The sequence below is a fragment of the Procambarus clarkii genome, chromosome 46 (genome assembly GCF_040958095.1).
Source record: "Procambarus clarkii isolate CNS0578487 chromosome 46, FALCON_Pclarkii_2.0, whole genome shotgun sequence".
Classification (NCBI taxonomy): Eukaryota; Metazoa; Arthropoda; class Malacostraca; order Decapoda; family Cambaridae; genus Procambarus; species Procambarus clarkii.
In genome coordinates this window covers 28,468,984-28,487,729 of record NC_091195.1, presented here as the reverse complement: position 1 = coordinate 28,487,729, position 18,746 = coordinate 28,468,984, and the positions used below count along the sequence as shown (strand labels likewise).

The 18,746-nt window shown below is 45.5% G+C and overlaps 1 protein-coding gene and 1 long non-coding RNA gene across 3 annotated transcripts in view; both read right to left on the bottom strand.

Moving 5' to 3' along the window:
• Positions 1-5,872, bottom strand: part of Hip14 (palmitoyltransferase Hip14) — a 94,579-nt gene extending 88,707 nt beyond the window's left edge. Inside the window, exon 1 of one of the 2 annotated variants that reach the window (XM_069301866.1) lies at positions 5,768-5,872. In XM_069301866.1, coding sequence (XP_069157967.1) covers positions 5,768-5,830 — 63 coding nt within the window. In that variant the 5' untranslated portion in view covers positions 5,831-5,872. Of the gene's footprint in view, positions 1-5,703 lie in introns of both variants that reach the window. The other variant, XM_069301867.1, reaches the window with a different exon arrangement.
• A 658-nt stretch (positions 5,873-6,530) lies between these two features.
• On the bottom strand, positions 6,531-18,367 carry LOC138350672 (uncharacterized). The gene is made up of 2 exons (XR_011222195.1): positions 17,985-18,367; positions 6,531-11,547 (listed from the first exon to the last, which is right to left on the bottom strand). It is a non-coding gene; the product is annotated as an uncharacterized lncRNA (long non-coding RNA).
• Positions 18,368-18,746: the final 379 nt, after the last annotated feature.

Genomic DNA, 18,746 nt, shown 5'->3' with positions numbered 1-18,746 from the left:
GAATGTTCAGGAGCACTAATTATAAATAAAAATACTGTATCAATTGAACAAATCCACAAGGGCCCTGACCCTTGTGGATTTGTGGAGAGGCTACGGGATCCAGTAAGTTCAGTAGAACTTCGGTTTCAACTCTTTTAACCCTTTCGTAGCTCAGTCGATTAAGGCAGTGTCTGGGATGCTCCCGGACGCAGGTTCGAATTCTCGTCACGGTCCTTGTGGATTTGTTCATTTGATGCATCATGTTCGTGTGATCTCTGTGTGTAGTACTGTATCAATTATTATTGGGTTTACCTTGTCACTATTCCTAATAAATGGCTCGTAGTTTCTGTACTTTAATAATATCACTCCAGAATAAAACTGAATATTGACAGATTAAGAGGCATAACAACACATTGATATTCAAATTAAATTAGTAGCTGATCTCCATTTTATTCTTATCAATCTTAACAGCTTAAGAGGATATTGTTTATCAAATAGCTATGGCTCTATAATATTCTCAAAAATCTTTTTAAGTATTGTATTGGTATGCTATACAGTACATAGTAATGCCACTGGAGTTTATCGCTGCCCGCAGCCATGACCTACATCATGATATCATGAGTTATAACAAGTGAAGCCTGGCCTCAGGCAGGGCTTGGGGAGTAGAACAACTCCCAGAACCCCATCATTCAAGTAATTAGGAAGGGGTCATATGTTCTTCAAATAATATCTTGGTATCTTAAACCTTCCAAATGATTATGTAACTGTAGGCATGTTAGTATGATGCAATGGAGCTCCACAATATGATATGGTTAGGGCTATGTAAAATGCTAATTTTGGATATTATCAGATATGGCACATCTTTTTTCCAGCCCGTCCTCCCAAGATTTCCCAATGTCAAGAAACTGTCGTACTGAAGAGCCCTTATCCTATCCTACCAGAGGACCCAAAACAGAAAACGGTACAGTACGTCAATTTCACGAGCCACTGCCATTTTCTAGTTTAGTACAAACTCGATTCAACATACCCTGATTCAACGAATCTCCGGCTAGGTCGCACAATTTTCAGGCTGGATTTACTTGCCCGGTTCAACGAACAATGGATCACCTTGACCAGACCACACACTAGAAATTGAAGGGACGACGACGTTTCGGTCCGTCCTGGACCATTCTCAAGTCGATTGATAATGGTCCAATCAACAATCGACTTGAGAATGGTCCAGGACGGACCGAAACGTCGTCGTCCCTTCAATTTCTAGTGTGTGGTCTGGTCAACATACTTCAGCCACGTTATTGTGACTCATCGCCTGCAAATGGTTCACCGAAGCTGGGAATGTGCGGATTTGCTTACGATGTCGGGACAGAGTTCACAAACTGGTAGAAAACTTTCCCGTTCCATCACAGGTTACAATTAATAATTCCTTCATAATTTAACACCATAAAGGTGTTTAGATGAGTTATATAGTATTTTACTTAGAACTTGAGTCAGTTGGACAAGATTTTGAGAGGCGACAGTCTGTCGGCCTGTAGCCATTAAAAAAGTCACACCTAGAAGTGTTAATGACGACAAACTGACCCGTGGTCAGGACGTGGGATTTGACCTGGCATCTGCTAAGCTGATAATTGTAGCCTGGTAGCCGGGTGTGTCTTTCAAACAAGCCGCCGTTTAAGGTGTGGCTTGGTAGAGAGCCTGGGGTTATCTACTTGTGGGCGGAGTTAGCTACTATGTTCCCAATAAATACCCAGGGAACTGTAGATTCGAGAGGATAGAGCACAGCACAGGAGGAGCAGAGCAGGGGACTGCAGACAGCAATCGAGACAGGCTGTCGACTGGCCGGGGGGGGAGGGGGGGGGACTGCCTTGTCAACTGTAGACCCTTTCCCCCGCCTCTCTATTCAACGTAGTCAGACACTGGGCGAGTGAACGTTAAGGTGACTTGTTGCGTTTCCCAACTAAAAGAGTGGTGTGATTATCTTGGGGCAGACAGCTGTAATGGTCTCAACATTTTGTGTAATGACTCACGTTGTATAGTAATCCTGACAGAGTGAACCTTCAGTTCGAGTGCTTGAATTGATACTTATCATTGGCTAAATATATATTTGTTTAACTTATTTGTTTAAATTGTCTTTAATTTTGTTCCCTAGAGCTTTGTGAGTTGAGGCGAGAGAACCTCTGAGCTTACTTATTGTATACGAGTACTGTACATGGTTAGAGTTGGTACATGGAACCAGAATATGATACAGATGGAACATGCTAATAATGACAGTTGTTAACAGTTTAAAGTACAGACAAGTTCCATTCCTTGTGATGTATGTAATGAACTAGAATGGATGGTGGCAGCACTTCTACTTATCTACCCTTCTACCTCTACCACTATTTCCTACTCCTTCTCATCTCCCTCCGCCTCTCTCCCACTTTCCCTTTCACCTGATGACACCCCTTACCCCTCCCACCTATTCCTTCCCCCAAGCCCTCACTCATTACTTCATTATTCATCTCTTCCTTTCGTTTCCCTTATACGTTCGTGGCAGTGAAGTGTTCTAGAGTTCTCTAAGAGTTGCGGGTAATTGACCAAGTACAATGCCTTGTTGGTGTAGTACCTAGGTAATCAAATACCTAGGTGACAAGGTGTTGAACTGGAGAGCTTGCAGTGGTGACTCTGAGGGAGCTCTAGAATAGTTAACTAAGGGCGGGATAATGGACAAAAGATAGCTATTTCCCCCCCCCCCCCATCACAATATGACAAGTTGGAACACACAAGTAGACCACACATGTGGACCACTTGTGGACCACACATGTGGTCCACAAGTGGTCCACAAGCTGATGATGTTGGGACAGAGTTCACAGACTAGTGGAAAACTTTCTAATTCTATCACAGCCCTTTGGCGGGACCAAAGAGCCAGAGCTCAACCCTCGCAAACACAACCAGGTGTGCACAACTAAGTGAGTACAGGTTACAATTAATATTTCTTTCATGTGACAAGTTGGATCACACAAGTGGACCATATGAACCAAACACCAGCCAGTGGGGTCCACATAAGTGAACGACTGTGTTTCCATGATTTTCGTTCACCGAAAATCGCTTCCATGATTACCTATACTTAGGTAATTAAAAAATATTTTTGTATATCAGGTGCAATAATTACCAATCGTACAGTAATTTATTTGAAAGTTGTGAATGGAATTGGCTTCAACAACCTCTTCCCTTAAAACATTCCACTTTCCTACCACCCGCACACTGAACGAGAACATCCACACATTAACATTCGACTCGACTGCATAACTGGTTAGGCAGTGGGGTAATGCAAGCCGACAACCAAGAAAGGCGACACCAGAGTAAAATCAAAGGACAACAACAACAGTTCGAAGTGTGTGATACCCCAGATCACACACTTAGAACAATAACGCAGCAATGGCTCCCATAGAAGTAGCAAGATGCCAAGTATGTTTACATTGTGCCAGTGATCATCGACATGTTACATTCCAGTAACTACTTTACATCTTGCGGTTGCTAGTGCAAGGTAGTTATCTTGAGGTTATCTTGAGGTTATCTCGAGATGATTTCGGGGCTTAGCGTCTCCTCTCACCACCCATCAGGTGGTGAGTGGTAGAGGAGAGGGGTAGGAGACTAACCTGGCCCATCAGGTGGTGAGAGGTAGAGGAGAGGGGTAGGAGACTAACCTGGCCCATCAGGTAGTGAGAGGTAGAGGAGAGGGGTAGGAGACTAACCTGGCCCATCAGGTGGTGAGTGGTAGAGGAGAGGGGTAGGAGACTAACCTGGCCCATCAGGTGGTGAGAGGTAGAGGAGAGGGTAGGAGACTAACCTGGCCCATCAGGTGGTGAGAGGTAGAGGAGAGGGGTAGGAGACTAACCTGGCCCATCAGGTGGTGAGAGGTAGAGGAGAGGGTAGGAGACTAACCTGGCCCATCAGGTAGTGAGTGGTAGAGGAGAGGGGCAGGAGACTAACCTGGCCCATCAGGTAGTGAGAGGTAGAGGAGAGGGTAGGAGACTAACCTGGCCCATCAGGTAGTGAGAGGTAGAGGAGAGGGTAGGAGACTAACCTGGCCCATCAGGTAGTGAGTGGTAGAGGAGAGGGTAGGAGACTAACCTGGCCCATCAGGTAGTGAGTGGTAGAGGAGAGGGGTAGGAGACTAACCTGGCCCATCAGGTGGTGAGAGGTAGAGGAGAGGGTAGGAGACTAACCTGGCCCATCAGGTAGTGAGTGGTAGAGGAGAGGGGCAGGAGACTAACCTGGCCCATCAGGTAGTGAGAGGTAGAGGAGAGGGTAGGAGACTAACCTGGCCCATCAGGTAGTGAGAGGTAGAGGAGAGGGTAGGAGACTAACCTGGCCCATCAGGTAGTGAGTGGTAGAGGAGAGGGTAGGAGACTAACCTGGCCCATCAGGTAGTGAGTGGTAGAGGAGAGGGGTAGGAGACTAACCTGGCCCATCAGGTAGTGAGAGGTAGAGGAGAGGGTAGGAGACTAACCTGGCCCATCAGGTAGTGAGTGGTAGAGGAGAGGGGTAGGAGACTAACCTGGCCCATCAGGTAGTGAGAGGTAGAGGAGAGGGCAGGAGACTAACCTGGCCCATCAGGTGGTGAGAGGTAGAGGAGAGGGTAGGAGACTAACCTGGCCCATCAGGTAGTGAGTGGTAGAGGAGAGGGGCAGGAGACTAACCTGGCCCATCAGGTAGTGAGAGGTAGAGGAGAGGGTAGGAGACTAACCTGGCCCATCAGGTGGTGAGTTGTAGAGGAGAGGGGCAGGAGACTAACCTGGCCCATCAGGTAGTGAGAGGTAGAGGATAGGGGCAGGAGACTAACCTGGCCCATCAGGTGGTGAGAGGTAGAGGAGAGGGGTAGGAGACTAACCTGGCCCATCAGGTAGTGAGAGGTAGAGGAGAGGGTAGGAGACTAACCTGGCCCATCAGGTGGTGAGTGGTAGAGGAGAGGGTAGGAGACTAACCTGGCCCATCAGGTGGTGAGAGGTAGAGGAGAGGGGTAGGAGACTAACCTGGCCCATCAGGTGGTGAGAGGTAGAGGAGAGGGGTAGGAGACTAACCTGGCCCATCAGGTGGTGAGAGGTAGAGGAGAGGGCAGGAGACTAACCTGGCCCATCAGGTGGTGAGAGGTAGAGGAGAGGGGTAGGAGACTAACCTGGCCCATCAGGTGGTGAGTGGTAGAGGAGAGGGGCAGGAGACTAACCTGGCCCATCAGGTGGTGAGAGGTAGAGGAGAGGGGTAGGAGACTAACCTGGCCCATCAGGTGGTGAGTGGTAGAGGAGAGGGCAGGAGACTAACCTGGCCCATCAGGTGGTGAGAAGTAGAGGAGAGGGGCAGGAGACTAACCTGGCCCATCAGGTGGTGAGAGGTAGAGGAGAGGGGTAGGAGACTAACCTGGCCCATCAGGTGGTGAGTGGTAGAGGAGAGGGCAGGAGACTAACCTGGCCCATCAGGTGGTGAGTGGTAGAGGAGAGGGGTAGGAGACTAACCTGGCCCATCAGGTGGTGAGTGGTAGAGGAGAGGGTAGGAGACTAACCTGGCCCATCAGGTGGTGAGAAGTAGAGGAGAGGGGCAGGAGACTAACCTGGCCCATCAGGTGGTGAGAGGTAGAGGAGAGGGGTAGGAGACTAACCTGGCCCATCAGGTGGTGAGTGGTAGAGGAGAGGGCAGGAGACTAACCTGGCCCATCAGGTGGTGAGTGGTAGAGGAGAGGGGCAGGAGACTAACCTGGCCCATCAGGTGGTGAGAGGCACAGCAGGGAGAGAGGGAGAGGGCAGGAGAGGAGACTAACCTGGCCCATCAGGTCCACAGGGTTGCACGACGGGTCCACCTCGCCCGCCATGTTTGTTGTCATCGCGACTCAGCTGGTGGCGTCGTCTGCTGCTGGGCCTCTCCACACCAACTAACTTAATCTCCTCCTATCTCTATCCTTACTTCTTATTTTCTATCATATAAATCTATTTTGGTATTATTTAAATCAATAAATTCTATTTAGAGGCCGAACTATTCGATTTTCGCAGATTTCAGTTGGAAAATTTATATGGAATATTAACTAAAAATATATACAAAAAGTTGAATAAACCTGTCGGCATTGAAAATAAAAATCATTAAGTTGTTACGAATAAAGTTTCCTTCTAATTTGGTATAGCTTTTCCATTAATGCGTAGCATTACATAATGCACGCCTTAGTGATCTGTCAGTCCGTGTTTTCCTTACTACCACCCACAGGATGGGTATAGGGCGCATAATAAATAAACTAAACTAAACTACCTGAATCTACATTTGTTTTTAACAAGCTTAGTTATACACACCAACACGCTGCTATATGAGAGATTACAGAGGGTAGATCAAAAACTAGCCATAAGCCATCTAATCTAATCTAATAGCCATCTATTATCTAAAGGTATTGTTATCTATTAGTTATAGATATTAGTTATCTAAATCTAGTTATCTATCTATTATCTAGTTATCTAGTCATTATCTAGCAATCTCATCATTATCTTGCCTTCTCTTTAACCATCTATTTCTGATAACGGAGGAATAAGACACCGACAGCATTGGGACCTATTTATTTAATTTTTTAGTAGTAACAAAATAATTAAATTTTTTCAGACCATGTTAATGAACAGGTAACTTGTATAATTTTACAACAGCATAAATACATGTATAACTTGGCTACAATGACTTAATAACATTAATATATATGCTTATATCCGGTAACTAAATAGAACATGGTCTGAAGAACGCGGAATCCTTATTAACTATTGGTACAAGTAAGGCAAACGTTTAACATAATTTTTTAAGTAGAATCGGGGCTTAAAGAGTAGCATATAGTGGCCTAACACATGACATAAATAATGTGGCAAATCCCAGACATAATGTGAAATGGTAAATTACTAGTAGCTGTAGAATACACCTATAGGACAAATTTAACAATACTCTTACAAGTGAGAGTAAGTAGCTGCGGACAGCGTAATACTTAGGGGCCGGCGCTGCACCCCCCTGTTGACCACCAATAAAGGACAAAGACATAGTACTGTGCATAGGGTTATATTGCCGCTGAACATTGGAAGGGGAGGAGGGTGGGAAAATTTTTTCTAAGACTTGTGAAGCGGAGCGAGGCTGGAACAAGAAAGAACGCATGACCCCTCCTCTGTGCTATATATAGGCCCCCCCGCGGCGCTCCGCGCGCTGCGGATCGCGCTGTGCAACTGTCTTCTCCTCCATCAGAAATTCCTCCGCATTCCTACATAATGCAGCGGTTATTTTCTGATAACGGAGGAATAAGACACCGACAGCATTGGGACCTATTTATTTAATTTTTTAGTAGTAACAAAATAATTAAATTTTTTCAGACCATGTTAATGAACAGGTAACTTGTATAATTTTACAACAGCATAAATACATGTATAACTTGGCTACAATGACTTAATAACATTAATATATATGCTTATATCCGGTAACTAAATAGAACATGGTCTGAAGAACGCGGAATCCTTATTAACTATTGGTACAAGTAAGGCAAACGTTTAACATAATTTTTTAAGTAGAATCGGGGCTTAAAGAGTAGCATATAGTGGCCTAACACATGACATAAATAATGTGGCAAATCCCAGACATAATGTGAAATGGTAAATTACTAGTAGCTGTAGAATACACCTATAGGACAAATTTAACAATACTCTTACAAGTGAGAGTAAGTAGCTGCGGACAGCGTAATACTTAGGGGCCGGCGCTGCACCCCCCTGTTGACCACCAATAAAGGACAAAGACATAGTACTGTGCATAGGGTTATATTGCCGCTGAACATTGGAAGGGGAGGAGGGTGGGAAAATTTTTTCTAAGACTTGTGAAGCGGAGCGAGGCTGGAACAAGAAAGAACGCATGACCCCTCCTCTGTGCTATATATAGGCCCCCCCGCGGCGCTCCGCGCGCTGCGGATCGCGCTGTGCAACTGTCTTCTCCTCCATCAGAAATTCCTCCGCATTCCTACATAATGCAGCGGTTATTTTCTGATAACGGAGGAATAAGACACCGACAGCATTGGGACCTATTTATTTAATTTTTTAGTAGTAACAAAATAATTAAATTTTTTCAGACCATGTTAATGAACAGGTAACTTGTATAATTTTACAACAGCATAAATACATGTATAACTTGGCTACAATGACTTAATAACATTAATATATATGCTTATATCCGGTAACTAAATAGAACATGGTCTGAAGAACGCGGAATCCTTATTAACTATTGGTACAAGTAAGGCAAACGTTTAACATAATTTTTTAAGTAGAATCGGGGCTTAAAGAGTAGCATATAGTGGCCTAACACATGACATAAATAATGTGGCAAATCCCAGACATAATGTGAAATGGTAAATTACTAGTAGCTGTAGAATACACCTATAGGACAAATTTAACAATACTCTTACAAGTGAGAGTAAGTAGCTGCGGACAGCGTAATACTTAGGGGCCGGCGCTGCACCCCCACTCGCAGAGCCAGCTGGCCGGACCCCCCCCCGAAGGGCGAGTGCCAGCTGTCCGCGGAATTGGTTTGGATTGATGTCCAAAAAGCTTGGGAAGGATGATGTGAGGAAAAAAGATGGGGCGATGAAATTCTTGGAAGAGGATTTGGATGTGGAGAGAGGAGGCTTGAAATTTCGGTGGCCCGTCCACCTTGGATTGGAGATGTTTTTTTTTTTTTTTTTTTTTTTTTTTTTTTTTTTTTTTTTCAGCAAAGCCTGTAGCTTAAGTTCTTCTTGGGCGGCAGGAGGCTAGTGGTGGGGCAGGGTGATGTCGTCCTGGTTCACTTGAGGTGGTCTGTCTGGCTTGGAGGAGGCGTCGTCCTTATTGAGGTGGTGAGAGGAAAGTTCACTGTTGCTTGTTGTTATCTTGACCACGAGGTATTCGCATGTACTTCCCAAATGACATCGGCGTTATTGGTGTTCCTGTCGGGTCTTCATCTTCTTCCAGGAAGGTCACTTGTTCCCTCTTGAAGTCGTATTTAGGGTCGACGTATTCACTCTCCAGAGCGCAGAGGTCAACATAATGTTCCACGGTCTCGTGGTGGACAAACACAGGGTAAGGAAAGCAGGTCTTGAGCTGGTTGATGATCCTGTTGCATTCTAAGGCAATGACCATTCTTGTGCTTCGATTGCTGTTGAAAGTGCCATCGTGAATGAGGTAAATCCATAGTAGGGCTTTTTCTTGCTTGATTTGCTTGGGTTTAGGTCGAAGTCTGGGGCCTCATATGTGACGGTCTCAGCCGAGGTAGATGGAAACAATGGTGATCCTAGGAACTTGGTTGGTTGGCCTGGTGTGGACGTCTGTGTAGCAGGAGCAGAAGCGTTGGGAAGCACTGGCAATAATGTAGCTTGGATATCGAAGCTTGCCGGCTGATTAGTTGTTGGGTTGGCAGTCACTGTTTATTTATTTCATCTAGTCGTACGTGGCAGTCCATGGAGACGGTGATGTGATCTCCGCAATTGAGGCACCGTTTGTTGGGTGTCCTTGACTGTAGCAGCAGTCAGAGCCGTGTTTTCTGGTGTTGATGGTACCAGGATCCTGGGTGGCGGTGTAGACACTCGTGTGGCTGACGAATATGTTTCGTTCAGCCAAGTAGCGACGGTTAGGAGTGATGATCAGGTTGTAGTTTCGTAGGGCGTCCTGGTGTTCTGGTGCAAACAGTTGCTCCAGAGCTTGCGCGCTTGAATAGAGGAGTACAGCGCCGTCAGCATCGTCACGGATGTCCAACGGGGCTGCATTCGTGATGTCGACGATTTTCCTTAGAAATTGGGGTCCGGTGTAGTATGTTTCTTCACGAAACCGGACCTTTATGCGGTAAATCATGGCTCTAATCGTTGCTGCCCAATGTTTACCCACCCGGCAGTGCTGGGTGCAGAGAGCCTGATCTAGGGTTTCGGTCGTCTGCTTTATTTTGTTTATTTTCGTGCCTTTTATCTGGCCGCTGAATGTTTTCAATGTGGAAGCGTGATGACATCTTGCCTGACATATGAGTGAAAAACGTCACGCCTCCATCGTCCGACGGCCTTAATTGTTTCCTGCACATGCCCGTTAATGTGACAGCTGCATGGCCCGTCCAATCCGTAAAGAATGTGGGGCGTAGTCATTGTGAGGGCGCAGGCCACGTAAGGGGCATCAGCGTGTAGGGCGTTGACTTCTCATCTGACGTTGGGGGCCGTGCCACCAGGAATGGCGTAGCCGAAAGTTCCGCGTCGCGGGGTATCATGGAGTTTTTCCTTGTCTGCGTCCACGTCCGTGCCCGTACACCCGTTACCTCTGCCATTAAAAAAACAGTCAGGAATTTCCAGTACTGAAAAAAGGTACAGAGTCGGGCGTACATGGCAGGTAAATGCTGCTAGGTAAGCAGCATCCTGGAAGTGACCAATGGAGCCCCGTCTGGTGCATGTGTATACAATGCGGGCGTCTTGATGTCTGCGTGTTGTGGGCGTATTACCTCGTGCATGCCTCGCGTGCTATGCCCCGCCACGCCAGGACATCCTCGTGTCGCCGTTATCGCTGTATCCCGCCCTTGCAGAGACTAGCCCAGTGAGGTTGACCCCAGGGCGGGTGAGTAGGACCTGCGTGTGCCAATCCGTGCCGTCCGTCGGGAGTGTTCATCGTGCGCGATCCTATGTTCTCCGTCCATGAGGTATTCCCCGATGGTCTGTAGTCGATGATTGATTGATGAAGATTAAGCCACCCAAGAGGTGGCACGGGCATGAATAGCCCGTAAGTGGTGGCCCTTTCGAGCCATTACCAGTATCAAAAGATGACACTGGAGATCTGTGGAGGCGCAACTGCACCCTGCGTGACGGGAGATGTCTCCCTTGTGAGTGTGTTAAGATGAAGATGAAGCCACCCAAAAGATGGCACGGGCATAAATAGCCCGTAAGTGGTGGCCATTTTAAGCCATTACCAGTATCAGGAGCTGATACTGTAGATCTGTGGAGGTGCGAATGCACCCTGCATGACGGGAGATGTCTCCCTTGTGAATGTGTTAAGATGAAGATGAAGCCACCCAAAAGGTGGCACAGGCATGAATAGCTCGTAAGTGGTGGCCATTTTAAGCCATTACCAGTATCAAGAGCTGATACTGGAGATCTGTGGAGGTACGAATGCACCCTGCATGACGGGAGATGTCTCCCTTGTGAATGTGTTAAGATGAAGATGAAGCCACCCAAAAGGTGGCACAGGCATGAATAGCTCGTAAGTGGTGTCCCTTTTGAGCCATCACCAGTATCAATAGATGATACTGGAGATCTGTGGAGGTGCGACTGCACCCTGCGTGATGGGAGATGTCTCCCGGACCAAATGGTGACCAGATGGAGGGTCTGTAGTCGTTCTAATGCGTGCTACGCGTGCTGTGCACCGCCACGCCGGGTCGTCCTCGTGGGCGTCGTCGTCGCTGTAGCCCGCCCTCGCGGAGGCTAGCCCCAACGCAGCTGAGTAGTTCCTTCATGCGCCCATCCGTGCAGTCCATCGAGAGTTCTTCGGGCGCAAAACCAATGTTCCCCGTCCATGTGTTGTTCCCCGATGGTCTGTAGTCGTTCTGGAAATATTACGGCAGTAAGGGTTGGCAGGGGTGAGCATGTGGCATAAGTAGGACAGTGTGGTAAAGCAGTGGGGTAATTAAACGCTCCGAAACCCGAACGAACCGGGCTCCTTGCTCCAAGCTGAAGACAACGTTGTACAGACCATATACACTGACGGAACACGCAAAGTATGTTAAATAGTAATAACGTAAAGAAGTGAAGCACGGATGTGGCAGTTAATCACAAAATGGTAAATATCACAGTTGTGGGACCGACCTTCACCTGAAGGCCACTGTTGGCGGGTTATCTGAAAAACAACGTATGGAAGTGAAAAAGTGTGTACTTCTATTATGATTAAGGCTAGAGTAATAATACCGGATAGAGTATAGTCAACTCCACAGGTCCAATGGATGCCGTCTTTCTGGGAGAGGACTAAGGGCGTGCTATCATGCTCACCCTTGGCGGCAGGAACTGAAGTAAAGAAGTGTGTGGGCTACCTTGAACCGACAGCACCGGGGACGTAGACTGCAACGCCGAATTGATCTTGAACAGATATTGGGAAAAGAACACTCTAGGGATAATTTAAGTGATGACAGACGGGTAACACTCCCCAGTCTAGGAGACCACGGGTAAGGCAGATTGCGACTAACGCAAGTTGTGGGTAAATGCCTATTATTACATATTAATGGTAAGCCCGATATTAGGCAGGGTACTGAAGCATGAACCTAGGGAAAAACAAATTCGTAGGATAGATGTGCAGTGGACCGCTGAATCAGATTGCGTCAGGTGGGAGCAGGCCGTTCCACGCCGCTCTGCTCGTCCCGAGGGGTGTGTGTTGACCCCTCCGCGATGATTCTGTGGACTGAGGGAATTCTGCGAAGAAAGGGAACTTGGAATTGCAATTAGTAAGATGGTTAAAACCAAAGGAGCAATGCATGCTCGGTCTTAAATGAGGCGAATAGGACACTGGGCAATATTAATAAAGGATTAGTAACTTGACGCCTGGAGTTGTTCTTCCGTTAATCTTGCAATGAAATTTGTGCCGTAGTTAGAATAAGCAGAACTGTATTTTGCGTCATACTATAGATGTAAATAAATTCCCTTGAACGTGTACAGCGTAGTAAATGGAAAAAAAAAAAAAACTTGGGTAAATACTGGTTCGATAACATGGTTGGTAAAATTGTAGACCAATTACCACGAACGTAGTGGAGTATGGGACCTTCCAATGTTCCAAGCAGGGGAAGACATGTACTATAGTACATCATTAAATACGCATGAACGTGTAATATATCGCGAATAATGCATGAATATGTAAGAACAACCCATACCCCCAGAATGCAAAGGGGGGGGGGACCACATCAAGCTTGATATTACGTCAATGTTTTATCTGGTCGTTAGTCAGAATAAAGTGTGCTGTATAATGTCATACGAATTTTTCGGCGAAGCATGCCCGTGCCACCCCTTGGGTGACTTAAACCTTAACGACCAACCAACAACCATACTAATCTACTAATGGTACTAATGACTAATCTAACCGCAAATGGGCTGTATAAGAATACCATAAAGACTACCCCCAACAGTCTGTGGATAGTAGAACAAATTAATAAATGATAGGATAAGCATCCCAGACTGTTACAAGTAAGCGGATTAATGAATATTAAAAGGCATTAACATAACTAAGTACTTTTCATCTACGGGCTCCCCATGGCCCGTAACCCCCCGTTCCAGGCAGCGAATCTTTAACAACAATTAAGTACATTTTAATGTCAATAATAGTAATTCCCAATATCTAATGTATAGAAATAATTATAAAAACAAAATAGACTTAGAAAAACCTTCAAAATTATAGTTTTTAAATATGTTCTGGAAAAACCCAGTGACCGAATAATTATAAGGAAGGCAGAATTGTGAACAGTATTTAATTACAGGGATAATAATATAATCCATGTAACATAAGTAGAAGACAAATAGCGAAATGTCCAAATCCTTAAATAATTACTGTATATAAATATGTAGCGGAAAATAAGTTAATGAATATGTGAAGAGTAAATTAGTAAGAAATTAAGTGCCTTAGAGAAGACATGATTAAATTTGTAACGTGAAACCCAGCGACCGACAATAAAATTTTTCCCGCCCGACTGGCCGATAATTCCTAAGTAGGGAAAAACATGCGACTACAGAATTACCCGAAGGGAAACACTTAAAAGAAAATATACAATAATCCTAACATGAAAGCAGGAAGAAAACTTCCCTACTTCGCAGAAACAGAGAAAACATTTGATAAGTAACTCCGTGAATAAGAATTAAGTCAGTGAAGGGGGAAAAAAAAAAAAAAAAAAAAAAAAAAAAAAAAGAATTAAAAGTGTGTAGACCGCTTGACCTGTAAGTTGTTTAGCTTGGATTCTAAAGAGTAAGAATAGACTTGACCTTAATTGTAATCCTATTGGGACGCGACAGGATGACCTCGCGCGCCAATGCTTCCGAGGACTGAAGATGGAGTATCTTGAGATACCCACTAAATAAAATTAACTGAGACAATTACATTGAAGTCCATCAAAAGTTGTCCTCCGCATGCGGCCCGACTAATGAATTGATTTACCTACTGCTATTAAGGATTTAATTAAGAAGCGTTAAGCGTATGATAAGTATAAGATTTGAGTAAAGAATAACCACTTAATGTGTAAACCACAGCTTGTAGTCTTAAAGCTGGAGATTAAAAAAACGTAATCTCGTCCGAAGGAAGTTAAATCATGACTGACATGCGTGCGTCCGGACGGCACTGACGCCATAAGTATGTGGATGGATAAATAATATAGGAAATATAAGGTCCAATGCAGCTGTTTCCATAATAAGTTGCTCTCCGAATGCGTGGTACGTTTAACGGCCCTGTGAATTTGCTGATTGCATGTCAGCTGGAACGGCAGCAGTCGGAGGGTCGTCACCTGAAGAATAATAGATATTCATTTCTGGTGCGGTGAAAATGTTCCTTGCGTCTGTCCCGTAAGAATTTCGGAGCAGCAAATTATAAATTTTTTGTTACCGAGTCCGTTGCAATGATCTCCAGCTTCTGGGGTCGTTGTTGGTGGGGCTTCCTGCTACGCCGGCGGTCAAAATAATAATTCCGGGCTCAACCGGCAGACATAGGTCTGGCAATCCAATCACGAGGGGCGGCTGTATAATAAATTCCGGGCTCAACCGGCAGACATGTGACTTCTTCCCCATCGCCGTCTCTAGACGTAGGTCTGGCAATACATTAGCGAGGGCGTCTGCATAAGAATTCCGGGCTAAACCGGCAGACATTAGGTCAGGCAATCCAATAGCGAGGTCGGCTGCCTAATAATTCCGGGCTTAAACCGGCTGACATAGGTCTGGCAGTCCAATAGCGAGGGCAGCTGTATAATAATAATTCCGGGCTTAACCGGCAGACATTAGGTCTGGCAATCCAATAGCGAGGGCGTCTGCATAATAATTCCGGGCTTAACCGGCAGACATTAGGTCTGGCAAGCCAATAGCGAGGGCGGCTGCATAATAATTCCGGGCTTAACCGGCAGACATTAGGTCTGGCAAGCCAATAGCGAGGGCGGCTGCGTAATAATTCCGGGCTTAACCGGCAGACATTAGGTCTGGCAAGCCAATAGCGAGGGCGGCTGCATAATAATTCCGGGCTTAACCGGCAGACATTAGGTCTGGCAAGCCAATAGCGAGGGCGGCTGCATAATAATTCCGGGCTTAACCGGCAGACATTAGGTCTGGCAAGCCAATAGCGAGGGCAGCTGTATAATAATAATTCCGGGCTCAACCGGCAGACATAGGTCTAGCAATCCAATAGCGTAGGCGGCTGCATAATAATTCCGGGCTCAACCGGCAGACATAGGTCTGGCAATACAACAGCGAGGGCGGCTGCATAATAATTCCGGGCTCTACCGGCAGACATAGGTCTGGCAATCCAATAGCGAGGGCAGCTGCATAATAATAATAATTCCGGGCTCAACCGGCAGACATAGGTCTGGCAATCCAATAGCGAGGGCAGCTTCATAATAATTCCGGGCTCAACCGGCAGACATAGGTCTGGCAATCCAATAGCGAGGGCAGCTTCATAATAATTCCGGGCTCAACCGGCAGACATAGGTCTGGCAATCCAATAGCGAGGGCAGCTTCATAATAATTCCGGGCTCAACCGGCAGACATAGGTCTGGCAATCCAATAGCGAGGGCAGCTTCATAATAATTCCGGGCTCAACCGGCAGACATAGGTCTGGCAATCCAATAGCGAGGGCAGCTTCATAATAATTCCGGGCTCAACCGGGCGGCCTATAGAATAATTTTTTAGGTAGCAAACAATAGCAAGGGCGGCTGAATAAGTGGAGAAACGTGCGACTACAGTGGATACCCACAGGGAGGCACCAAATAATGACTAAAATAAACCGGTCATGAAAACACCGATGTGTACCACCCTTCAACGAGGAAACAGAAAGAAAAAAAAACTGTTGAAATACTATGTTAAGGAGATAATGAGTCTATTGGGGGGAATTAATAAGAATTAAATGAGGATAATCCGCTTGACTTAAGGTCTTAAATTTAAGAAAGGCTTAACCCTAACTGTAATCCTATTAGCACGTGACTAGAAACTCGCGCGCCTGATTTAACGAGGACTGTTGAAGGAATAATGAATTCCCCCCTAGATGAATCGCACGAACTGGGAAATCTAACCAGCTTAATTATTTAGTACCGAATTAATACTCTAGATAAGTTATTTAGTGACGAGGAGGAAAATATAGGGGAAAACATAGTATCACATGATACACACAATCTTGTAGGAGAAAATCGTAACTGTGACCAACTGTTTGACTGCAGAGAGACGAACATTTTATAAGATTTATAAGTTCTAGTAGTACAGGATTTTGTAATGTAGCGTATTAATAGAGGTTTTTAAGTGTAATGATCGAGACCAAAACAGCCCAGTAATAATAGAGGCCACTGCAGACAAAATGAAGGAAATCTATTACCTCGAATCATGTGTTGTCCTCCGATGATGTCGGACAATTAACTTTATTTTACCTTTGTGAATAAAGTTTTATTAATAATGCGGAGTGAAAATTATGTATGATAATGTATGAAAGAATAACCTCTTAGCGCGTGCTTAACCGGAAGTCCTCGGATGTTGTCCGACAAATAACCTTAATTTACATTTGCGAATAAAGTTTTATTTATGAACGTGGAGTGAAAATTATGTATGAAAAAGTATTAAAGAATAACCTCCTAGTGCGTGAAACACCTCTTCTAATCGTATTGCTGGGAATTAAAACCTAATCTCTGACCCCGTAGGTTGTTAAGAACCCGACTGTGACCTGCTTGTGCCTGGAAGGCGAGGACTCCAGAATGTAAGAATGAAAAAGAGAAATAAGAAAAAATTAAAAAAGGGGGGCCACACAGCGGATTCCATCTTATGTTGCACTCCTTATTCGTGGTGCTTTTAACAGCCTTGTGACCTTTTTCCTGAATGTTGATCAGCTGTAACTACTGCAGATGTAGTGAATTCCCTGATAAATGAAAATTTTTGCCTCATGGCTTTCAAAAGGAACATTAGTTCCTGAGTGGTGATAATGGGACCTTCTCATCTGTCCAGTGAGAATTCCATAGCAGCAGAATATAATGTTGGTAACCGGGACTATGGCGATGATCTCCGCTAGGGTACTTCAGCAATTTTTTTTTGTTTTTTGGGCATAGCCGGCAGGCCAAGGACGGCAATCCCGTAGCTAGGTGAACTACATATAAAATTTTTTTTTTTGTTTGGCTTAACCGTCTGACCAAGGTCTGGCAAACACGCACAAGGACAATTCATGCGGCGAAAGAGGCAGCATAGAAAAATTCCGGGCTTAACCGGCAGACAATAGTCTAAAATTCCAGCGCGAAGGAGGCGCTGGGAATGTTTGGCAACAAGAATGTCTGTATAGAATTTCCGGGCTTAACCGGCAGACAAAATGTCTGGCTCTCCAACACGTGGCTTGCCTCATAAAAAAAAAAAAATTTTTGATGGGCACTACCTGCCGACCGAAGTTCGGCGACCCAGCCGCAGTGATAGGCTGCATAAAATTATTTGGCCTAACCGGCAGACGATATGACTAGCAATCCACAGCTAGGAGCCACATAAAAGGATCCGGGCTTAACCGGCGGACAAAATTCCGGCAAAATAGCATCGATGAAACAGAATAAATATAAAATTCCCGGGCTTAACCGGCAGCCTATAAATCTGGCAAGCTAGCGGCTAGGGCAAGGCTGTATAAGAATTCCGTATTAATCGTCGTACAATAGTGCTGGGGCAGCCTAGAATGCCCTGCCTAGGCATGACCTAGCTGGAACGTCTACAGGCCGCGTTTGGATCGAACAGCGCTGGGCACACGCCGACACTTGGGAGGAACCTAGCTTTACATTTAGAACATAAGATATCACTTTACCTTGGTGAAAGTTGAGTACTGTGGACCGACACTAGGTTTTCAGCATGTGAGGTTGAAGTGCCCCCGGAGTTAAACTCAAACCAGGGTGGGGGCTGCGATCGAGGTAGCAGTCGTAGTTTCCATAGCTTCTAGAAGTCCCAAGGACACAAGAGTCCTATGTTATTCCTTTTTCTTACCAAGCGAAGCGTGTTTGTAGCGTTTGTGTTAAAAAATTTTTTCTAAGACTTGTGAAGCGGAGCGAGGCTGGAACAAGAAAGAACGCATGACCCCTCCTCTGTGCTATATATAGGCCCCCCCGCGGCGCTCCGCGCGCTGCGGATCGCGCTGTGCAACTGTCTTCTCCTCCATCAGAAATTCCTCCGCATTCCTACATAATGCAGCGGTTATATATCCCTATCTAAGAGGACAGTTACCCATACATGGTTACCGTCAGGCCAGGAGTAGTCATTAATAGGACTCAGTAGTACAATTGGGTTCGCTCTCGACTCACAATCGTGAATTTCAGGTTCGAATACCGAGACCTACGTTTCACACAAGACACCACTTGAAACTAAATACTACGAAGATAAATTTACCCAAACAAAGGGCAACATTAAGAAAACATGGAGCACAATTTCACAAATATTGGGATCAAAGAAGATTTTAAATAACAAACCAACACTCCTGTCCAATAACGATGGTCAGTTTACAGCCTCTGATACTGTTATTGAGTTCAATAGGTTCTTCTCTTCTATTGGGTCATCCCTTGCAAATGATATTCCA